The 10,992-nt window shown below is 39.5% G+C and overlaps 1 protein-coding gene across 2 annotated transcripts in view; it reads left to right on the top strand.

Moving 5' to 3' along the window:
- The window catches only part of Pde7b (phosphodiesterase 7B), a 324,523-nt gene extending 314,498 nt beyond the window's left edge, over positions 1-10,025 (top strand). For both annotated transcript variants that reach the window (XM_046450024.2, XM_046450033.2), the window contains 2 exons: positions 2,299-2,379; positions 6,374-10,025. In XM_046450024.2, the coding sequence (XP_046305980.1) occupies positions 2,299-2,379; positions 6,374-6,591 (299 nt within the window). In that variant the 3' untranslated portion in view covers positions 6,592-10,025. The remainder of the gene's footprint in view (positions 1-2,298; positions 2,380-6,373) is intronic.
- Positions 10,026-10,992: the final 967 nt, after the last annotated feature.

Raw genomic sequence — 10,992 nt, forward strand, 5'->3', positions numbered from 1 at the left:
TTACTATGTGGGCAAGGCTGGCCTCAAACTTTCGATCCTCCTGCCTCAGTCTCCTGAGTTGCTGGGATTACAGGCATGTGCTACCAGGCCCAGCCACTTATTTAGATTTTGAGCAATTTGAGGCAAGGACCACAACACTCATGCAGATATTAAATCCCATAGAGTCAGTGAATCAAAGTTGTCAACTAAGTGGAGTAATGGCATCAATGGTAACCTAATCTTCTTGCAAAAACTTGTCCCAGTAATATATGCATGTACAGCATTATAAAAATAGAACATCTGTTACTGATTACTCAAGGTGAGTTTTCATACACTTCTCTGGCATGTCTCCTGGCAGAGGAAGGAACAGAGAAAGATTGGGTCCTTTTTACTTAATAGCTTCTGGCAGAAGTTCTACCTGTTTTGAGAATAAGACCAGATTATCTGCTCATCCCAACAGCCTGTCCTCCATACTGAATTATTTTTTTTTAATTCTATAAGGATGACTTGTATCATTTTGATTGATCCTATTCTAGTTTGCAGTTTAAGATTTGGACTTAAGTCCCAATTCATCCCATCCTGCTACCAACAGGTAGGCTTCCACAGACTACCAACAGTCCTGGACAAAGTGATTTGTAATGTCACGCAAAGGCAAACTCTTAAAATCAAAGTTTTAAGAGAAAGGGAAAGGCAAAGGAGGTTCTATGAATTCAGAAAAGTGTTAGATTCTCAGAACAGAGATCGATATTCCAAACATGATGCACCTCCCTCCCCATTCTCAATACCTTAAGAAAGTTATGTTTTGACTATGGATTGGTATCTCCTCATAAACCCAGTTTCCCAAGGCATTTTTTTAAACATATGCTCCAGCCTTGTCTAATCCTCAGCAAAAATGTGGTTTTTCTATGAACAAAGCCCCACTGGGGATGTTATTATGATTAATATGAAGAAGTGGCAACCAGTTTGATTTCTACTCTCAAAATACTAATCAGCAAAGATCCTAAAGGGGAATGACTATTAGACTTTCCTCTTTGTACACTGATTAGTAAAATGCCTGAAGCATACAAGTGCTTTGTAAATGCCTATTGAATAAATGAGATAACAAATGATCTCATTGGAAGACCCCTAATGATAGAGATCATAGGGGAGGACTTGGTGCTGAATGAAGTGGGGTTTGGGCTGGGAACTGAAGGGTGGGTTCAGCTCTACACTTACCAGTATGGTAGCCGTGAGGCACACGCAGCTAACTAAATTTAATTAAAATGTAACAAAGTTTAAATTTTTAGTTTCTCAGTTATATTGATCATGTTTCAAAGAGCTACCAGAGTGGGCAGTGCAGAGAACACTTTTCATCACTGAAAACATCCTACTGGATGGCACTAGACTAGAGGGAAATGGAAATGGACAAAGGCACTGGGTGTGGGGAAGGTGCTGCTCCTGCTTTGTGGACCAGCTCCTTCTCACAGAGGGTAAGAATGAGAGAACCACGGAGGGCCCTATCCGCTTGGCGAAAGTAGAGAACAAGAGAATGGGTACCATCTTAGAAAGGGCACCCAGGAAAACATGTATAGTTGACATGGAAGAAACACATGGGAGCCAACTAGCTAAGAAACAAAAATTAAGAATGAGTTATTGAGAGACCAGACTAGGGTTAGAGAAGAGTGAATGAAAGGGGAAAATGAGATGTTCTAAGACAGGGGGAAAACATAGGTTGGATGCCTTGAGATGAGGGTGAGGAAGTGCTGTGCTTGACTGAAAACTCACTATTAACTAAAATGTGGAGGTGAGGAAGGGAGCTGGGATCCATGTCAACACTAAATGGTGTTCTGACTTTATTTTTGATTAATTTTGTAGCTTCAGACTGAGCTACTTCTCAAGTGAGATCTTTCTGGTCCTTCTACCCATTTCCTACCTATTTATTGTTCCCAGTTGTCTCAGGTAAAACCAGACTACAGTGAGGAAGTAGGGGAAGGGGAGATCCTGTTTTCTTAACCTGAACTTAAGGCTAGAACCTTTATTTCATGTTAGAAAACTAGCTGTTCTCTTGTTTATTTAGATCTGTTCAAAAGTATTCTAGTCCCAGAATGCACCTATTTATAATGATCTCATTATAAACAGTCATTGACTCCCTTAAAATTTACCTTTTTAGGCAAGTCACTAGAGCAAGGCAGAGCAAGTCTGTGTTAACAAGTACCTGACCATAACAAGGGAGGCGACAGTAATCCCCAGGATAACTTCTTCCAACAAGTTCATTAAAACTATGGACATGTGTTTTATAAATTCTAGATTACCAATGTGTTTCTTCCTCTTTATTCTTAGGTGACCTTGAACAGAAATTTGAACTGGAAATCAGTCCTCTTTGTAATCAACAGAAAGATTCAATCCCTAGTATACAGATTGGTGAGTTGAATTTCTTGTCACTTTGAAATGAGCAGTTTGGCGCCTCTGCCAGGAGTCACAAAGAAAAGATCTACATGTAGGGTTCTATAGACCAGCACTGAAGGTCTGAATGTCTGCATCCAAAAGACACTTTAATCATGACAGATCTACTAAATAATTTTCAATTATAAAAATAGGATGTTAACTTTGTTATAGACCCTTAACTCACTCAGTACTACAGTTACAGTATTAACTTTCTGGTTTAGAATAAAATCAAAATCAAATCAAATAGAAGTAACTAGAATCTATACTCTCTTTAGGGTTTGAAGGGTGGTGAATCAGCATAATGGAATTATGGGCCCATCCACTGTGGGTCCCTATTCCTCATCCCTAACCCTCACTCCAAAGGCCCAGGCCCCTAGAGCCCTGATCCTCTGTGGCCTGGTATCCCTGTTTACTGTACTCTGTACTTCAAAACTTATTTTCAGTCTCATTCTCTTAAAACCATACTCTCTTTTTTTAGTTTCCATTATGGTAAACTATTAAAGTGCAGTCAGTGCATACAAAATAATTATTACTTTATGTAATTGTATTATGCATAAGATCATGAATTAAATTAGATGGCAGAAATTTTAGGCACTTAAGTGAAAAAAATATTTTTGCTCCAGTAAGAATTTCTGTCACACCTTAAAATACCCCACTAATTCCATCTACATTTAAAGTAAACCTTTCTTCTCCTTGCAGTTCCCTTCCATTGAATCCAAACATGAAATTTCAACTCTTTTCCTTGTAATCTCTGGCCCTGATTTGTAGCAGTTTATGTTTTTTTTATCTGTTTCCACAGACCTCAGTTAGCTTAATGCAATCACAGGGCTGTGGATTCTGTAAAGCTCAAGGCTTAACACCGTGGCACTGGGAAGGAAGAGGGCATCTGAAAAGATCTGCTGAAAACGGAGAAAATCTGAGCAAATTAAAATGACCATCACTGTGAGTCAGATCTAATCCACAGTCCACAGAAGAGTCATGAAGTCATCCTCAGGAGATAGGAACTAAGTAAACACAGCTATTAAGATTTGAATGGAATATACAATTAATCAAATAGGCATGTTGGGATTACAAGATTAAGGATGATCCCTCTTTATCCAGATTGCCCTTAATTGTTTTATTGTTTTCACAATTAAACAGATTCCTCTCCCTGAAAATGGGAGAGAAATGATAAAAAAAAAAATAGAGCCCAGGACAAATGGCAGTCAAAATCGTTGGGGCCAGTGGAGCATTAGCAACAGAAATGTAGTCTGAGAGTTCCTGAACCCAGTTCTGTCCTAGCAGACACTTAAGCCATGGCAATTCTGCAAATTCCGTTCCTAAGCCTGATACTCACTATGTTAAACTCCAGTTTTAAAGAAATTTACCAAGCAACTGTTCTCTCTCTCTCTCTCTCTCTCTCTCTCTCTCTCTCTCTCTCTCTCTCACACACACACACACACACACACACACACACACACACACTTACTCCAAACAAAAACATTTACACTGTTAAGCACACAGCCTAGATTTGCAAGACAGCCTGATTTCAGAGACTCTGTCCTGTGGTTGTCATGAGAACACACTTACTTTGCCAGATCATATGTCCTGATTTTTAGCTCAGGAAAAGGTGGTTACCATAGATACCTCTTTTAAAAACAGGTAGGGTTGAGTGAATAAGGAAATCCCGTGGATGGTATACCAGAACACCTATGATAAAGAGAAAGATCGTGATTATGATGTGGTTCTCAGATCATAAATCTTTCTCTCTCTCTGTTCCACATCATCTTGCTCTCATTGGTTCTGGGTTGGAAAGTGTAAAAAGGGTAGATGAGTCTAACCTGGAAAAACAGAGATAAACAAATAGATAAAAGATTGGTTGGTGTTGTAGGCTCCAGCCCCCACCAAAACAACAATCTTCCAGCAAGTCCTAAATAATGCAGCTCTTTCCTCTGTCTAAAAATGTGCCCCCCCACACTCTTTTTTTTCCCTATCCCAATCCAAAATGAGAATTTCCTGACTGCAGGTCTCAGTTATGCTTAGAAAAGAATTTCTAGGTAAGTAATCTATATTGACCCAAATGGACCCCCACCGGGGCTTAGTAACCCTCCCCATGTATTCATTTCTCCCCTCTCTCCACCAAATTCTGCATTTTAAAAAGAAATATTAAATCAAATTAGTGAAATCTACAGAAAGGTGAAGGAGAAGAGGTTTTCCTTCAATCCATGTCCACTCCACCTCTCCCTTCCCCCCCTGCCTTCCCTCTGGCAGGATAATGCTGCCACAAAGTCCTTTCATCCCTGGAGAAGAGAGGCTGGTACCACACACTCATGGGTTGGCTTTCAAGTCCACAGTGCAGAAGTCTTCCCTTATTTTGAAAAACTGACTCAAGATGTCTATTCAGACTTTAAAATTGCTTTCCTATCTAGTGTAAGAAATATGTATTATTGGAGAAGTATAAATGCAAACATATAATTCCAGGAAAACTTCAGGGGAAAAAAATGAGTTCATTTTTTTAATGTTGGATTTGTAACCCGTTATACTTAAGTAAATTTGATACTCACACTTCAAACTTTAGAATAGCATCATTTTGAAAACTAGCTCTTTAGATATTGAATATTTAATTATTTTTGCAGTGAAAGACATTAGAAATTAAGGAGATTGTGAAGGAGAAAAAGAAAATAGCAAATAAAATTGGAAATCCTTATTTGCTGTCTCCCTATATAATCTTAGCAAAATGACAAACACAGACATAAAGCCACTGGCTTCACTTTCTTCCTGGGGTTCAGGTCATCTAAAATGCTTTCACAATATTTAAATCTCATTTCACATAAGATGAGATCATGCAGAAATACACAAAAATATTTTACATTGTTTCTTCCTTTTCCCATCTTTCTATCATCCTCAAAGGTCAAATCTCTGCTGTTTGGTCAACAAAAAGATGATCCAATCAAGCCTTGTACTTCACATGCCTTTAAACATACAGAGTTCGTTGTGGGAAACTTTTTATTATGCTGAAAAATATTTGCCTTTTCTCCCCACACTTACATTTCAAAAAAATACATCAAAACCTAAATAAGTCCAAGTTTGTGATGATTCCAAAAATTCCTACCTGGGCTGAAAGTTATCTTTGCTTAACAAATTATGTGTAATAGGGAAAACACAAAAGCCTCAATCATTAAGAGAACGGATATGCAATAAAGAAGTCTAATATCAAACAATCTTCTCTAGTAGTTGAAGCCATGCTCTTTTTGCAGACAAAAATCTGGATTGAAAGTGAATGAAGCCCGGCACAGTGACGCACGCCTGTAATCCCAGCAGCTCAGGAGGCTAAGCAATTAGCGAGGCCAATTTAGCGAGGCCCTAAGCAACTCAGGGAGACCTTGTCTCTAAATCTCTAAATATTTAAAGTGCTGGGGATGTGGCTCAGTGGTAAAGCCCCTCTGGGTTCAATCCCTGGTACGAAAAAAAAAAAAGAAAAAGAAAAAGAAAGAAAGAAAATGAAAACTTCATTACCCGAACTTAGTTGTTTAACATCAATGAAAACAAGACCAAACTATAACATGATAATCTTGAAAAAATCTTATGGTATAGGGTGAACATATGAATAATCCCATCAGTGCAGTAGCCCTTCCTGATGGCCTCAGGCCTTTCCTCCCTCCCAGCACTTGTCTTTCTCCCTCTGTAAGTAAGAACAGCCAATGTTTATTGAGTTTAGTGTCTACTTTGTGCTGTGAGCATTTAAGCACTCTCCACGTGTTGTCACTGAATTGAATTGTGGTAACTTTGGTTGGTACTCAGGTTCTTTTCACACCAGGAAACTGAAGCACAAAGAGATTAAGCCACAGCCCAAGGAAACGCATCTCCTGCTCCTATGCTGAGGGTGGTGACCATATCTCATTGCCTGGTGCTAGTCCCGGGCCGGGCGGCACCCGCGGTTCCCCGGGTCGTGCTTATGAAGGATGTGACGGGTTGGCCTTGCCTGTTGCAGGTTTCATGACCTACATCGTGGAGCCACTGTTCCGGGAGTGGGCGCGCTTCACAGAAAACAGCTCCCTGTCGGAGAACATGCTAAGCCACCTCGCACACAACAAGGCCCAGTGGAAGAGCTTGTTGTCCAAGCAGCACAGACGCAGGGGCAGCACAGACCACGCGGGCCCGGGGACTGAGAAGGAGGAGCAGACTGTGGCGGAGGGCGACACGCCCTAGTGCCGCCTGCCCTGGTCCTGCGCCGCTGAGGACGACCTGCAGCGCGCCTGGGAGCGCGATCCTGCGTCCCTAACCTGGGTGGCCTCGGGGCTCCCTTGATTGCCTCTTTGCTCCCACTGCCTGCCTCCCTCCTTTTTCCAAGTGTACAGAAGCCATTTTTCACCTAGCATTAGCTGCCGAAAAGAAGCAACTCCATTCAAGAAAGTGGGAGCGGATTCCAGGGGCAGTCGTCCCCCAAGGAGAAGACTGGGAGGAAGCCGTGCCTCTGCCACGTTCCCCACTGGCCCTGGGTCGCACTGTGACCAGCAGCTCCTGAGACCCGAGTATCTTAGGGTTTGCCATCTGCAGGACAAAAACACCAGCATATTTGGAACTCCAAGGATATTGGTCTTAAGTGCAAGAGCACAAATAAGAGCGTGAAAGAAAGTACCTTCTATTTTAATAATAATTATTATTATAAGAATAATAATAAATCTTTTTAACTTTTATATTTTATGCACTAGACAAGGGATCTAAAACTTTGGACTAAGATTACTCAGTGTACCCAAACTTGAACAGGGGTTCATTGTTTTGTTACTGACTTTATGCCACTTTGGGTCAGAAATTTGGCATCTTCTCAATTTAAGAAACCGCGTTTCCTATCTGATCTGGGGGAAGGTGCTGTACAGTTCATTCCTTTGCACCGTTAGCCAATCTGTCTTTTATGGATTCAGTGACCTGTTTATATTCATACATGTACATTTTCTGTAAATACCAAGCGCTACTGATTCCCATGCCAAAATACATGAGTATTATGGGATTGCTACCTGTATAAACAATGGCACTGTGAACAGAATATTGTTAGTTTTAATACATGAGAATGCATTTGTAAATATGATATAGAGTTTATTAATATACTATTGTTTGCAGATAAAGGCCTTAACTTTAAACATCTTTCATCTTCTGAAAACTGCCCAACTTAAACTGCCTGCCCATGTCCATCTTTATGCTTTCCAGCTAAGGTCACAAACCAAAACTGAATAAAGTCTTAGAGGAAACATTTTTGGAAACTTCACATGCATTCTGCTTGAGACCATAGTTTTAATCTATGGCACCAAGCATTGTTTCCTCAGACTAATGAGACCCTTCAGCAAGCCTGAAGCTACTTTTCAACTCAACAAGTTTCCACACTGTTTTAACCAACCAGCTGATAAGCTTGTGTTTATGTGACTCTTGTTATGGAATGTGGTGGTGCCGTCAGCCTCACAGGAGACATAGCAGGTCTCAAAAACCTTCTGTGACCCTGTCATCTAACCATCAGGGAATTCCTGGCTCCCTTACCACACATTTGTCTGTTATGGCTACAGAACCAAAGTACCTTTGGTCTATGGTTAGCAAGTATTTCATTGGTGTTAATAGTAACTGGATTTTTTCTTTTTCTTTAATGTCGTGTGAACAACTAACCAAGTGTTTAGCTGAAATTAATATTATTTGAGCAAAGAAATCATTTCAGTCTCATGACAAACTTTACCTTCCTGGCATGTCATTGTAGTTAATTATGGAGCGTAGCAAGGAGAGGCACGTTGGAATTTTGTCACTGTTTTCCTCTGTATAGACTTGACTACAAAAAGCCAATAGTTACAGCATTCTTTTCTACTCTTATAAACTCTGTGCGTTGAACTTTTTTCTTTAGAAGTCCTATCATAACTGAGGTTAGTTGAAAACTCTCAACATCCCTTTCATTTTTACCCTTGAACTGTGTGGTAGTGGGAGAATGATCATTTCTGCCATGATCACGCTGTTTCTCAAATTCAAAGAAGGACAGCAACTCTCATTTCCCAAGTGCAACTGGTTTTGTTTTTCCTTCTTTCTTTTAATATACAAATGAAATGTTAGAAGCTTGACCGGCCTGTAATAAGTCCCTATAGAAAGAAAGAGGCTTTCGGAGTTAAAGTTTGGGAGGAAATTTGAAAAGTTGGTTACATTTTCATTAAAGGAAGAGAAATTGTCAGATGGTGCTGAAGAAAGTGTGAAAATCTTATGAAATGGGTGAATGATAAGTTGCAATTACTGATATGGATAAGAAGGGAAGTTATGGAAACTTTTGTTTTCTGTAGTAACTACAAACTGACATGTGTTCCTCTCTTTAATATTTTGAAGCTCTCAGCTTGGTGAGGCTCCAAAGGAGAATATTCTGGATGGATTCCTGCTTCCAGGCCACACTTACTTTGGTTCAGTAATGCAGAGAGCATTTTCACATAGTCGATTTAATTTTAATGTGTTTCAGATCAAATCAAGGAAAGCAGTTATTGGGCACAAGAAAGTAGAGATAGGAAAGAAGGCATTGTTTTCTCTAATGGAACCTCTATCTTGAATTAGGGAAGCAGACTTTATTTAAATTTAAGTATTTCATTATTTAAATACATAAGATAATGAGTTTTCTTGGTAGTTCTCAGTATTTAGAGCAAAATTGTTTCTGTTACAATTGGTCCTAGAGAAAAGCTCACAGACAAAACTGCCAACATCCAATGGTGAAGCCTATGAGGTATCTACCAGTACCATAAAAATCTAAAGGTGAGACAGGATATATAAACTATATGCGTCTGTCTCTTTCATTGACTGTGTGGAGATTTCTTGAGTTCTGCATTTGTTGGGAAAGAAAGAAAGAAAAAAGGAAAGAAAGAAAGAGAGGGAGGGAGAAAGGAAAGAAAGAAGGAAGGAAGGAGAAAAGAAAAGAAAAGAACAGGAGTATAAAAACTCTTTTATTTCCTGCTCCTGGCTTTCTTGTGATACCTCAATAGGAGTCCCATGACTGGTTGAGACATGCTATTGGATCATCCATGGATTTTTATCTTTACAGCCTCATTCTCCTAGCCCATGGATCATCAATCGTTGACTTACCAAGTTTAATTCTGTCATTGCTTGAGAAGAAAAGATTCAAAGGGCTATTTTTAGTCAGTTAAAGGCAAAGTCACGATCAAAGTAAGAAAGAGTATACGTCACTGCCAGGCCTGAGAGTCAGAGCCTGCTTTTCCTCACTTAAGAGCAACAATGAATAGTGAGACCTGACTCACCAAACTCTGGCCTATCCATACCTCCCTGCTAGGCTAAGTAGAAACCAGCTCTGTGTCTCCCTGCTTATGGTTTCCCACAAAGAGCCTTGGCGTGCATCCTGTATCCCTGGTCTTCATATACTGCCTTCTACAAATTGCAGACTTGTTTTGTAATCTTTTCTCATATTGAATCAGATGTGCTTACTGATTTGGATTTGGTTATGAGCTTGTATCTCACTGTATTTCTCATGCTTTGTTCTTTTAAGCAAATCCTTAAAATCGTGTCATTTTGTGTACACATGTAAGGTTTGAAAAAATTGTGAGTTTTGCTCAAAATGCAGCCTCAATACCCATTGGCATGTCTAGATGAACAATTAAAAATAAAGATGATTTCATAAAGTATCACAATATTAAATATACTAATTCTCACTAGATAACATGTTATCAGACCATCAGTTGGAAATATTCAAGGAAAGAACACATATGTAGACATAGTCTATGTGACTCATTCCTCTGGGGAACTGATGTCAATGAAGACATCACTTGGCAGTTAGAGCCAAGTTAGGAAATGGGCCACCCTTCAACTCTACATTTCTCTGGAGTCCGGATATTTTTCTGATTCATGTTTCTCAAAGTCATACATGATTGGAAATAGATAGGAAAACATATAAGACTCAAAAAATTATTTTTGAAAAATACAGTCTCACATTTCAGAGTTAGAGGCCACCAAAAACACTAAAACAATTCAGGCAGGACCGCTGAGTATCCTAAATCTATCTTGAAATAGAAGACGGAAAGACAAACATCCTATATATTCTCTCATATTCATTTTATTGAGATTTGTATTCAGAATCCCACTGATTCCTGGATGCCTTCCCATGTCTGAATGCAAAGCCACCTTTTCATTCGTGGATGTTCTATACCATAACTTTGAAATCAAAAGAGAGATCCCAGTGGTATTGCAAGAAAAGGTCAGACATGACCTTCAAATACTAACGGGAAACAGCTGCTATGTCAAGTTGGCAGAATCAACTCGAAGGTAGATTTCAATTGAACAAATATTGAGGATCCACTATGTCTAGTTGTTGTGCTGGACATTGGGCTATAAAAAGAACATCAGGACTTTTTTCAAAAATTGGCATTACCAGGAAGTGCTTTTTAAAGAATTTGTGAAACTGCACAGGTTCAAATGTAGCCAGAGCTTCTTCCTAGCATTCAACATAACAGAAAGCAGATAAGCTTCCAAGACAAAAGCGGGTCCCAAATCTGGTTCTGTCACTAACTTATTCTGTGACTTGAGGGAACTTACCAAAGCCACTAAAAAATTATTTCCAGCTAATAATATCTTTTATGGAACTGTTGTGTCACT

The sequence above is a fragment of the Marmota monax genome, unplaced genomic scaffold, assembly GCF_021218885.2.
Source record: "Marmota monax isolate L192 unplaced genomic scaffold, Marmota_monax_Labrador192_F-V1.1 WCK01_AAM20220418_F8-fsc00030, whole genome shotgun sequence".
Taxonomy (NCBI): domain Eukaryota; kingdom Metazoa; phylum Chordata; class Mammalia; order Rodentia; family Sciuridae; genus Marmota; species Marmota monax.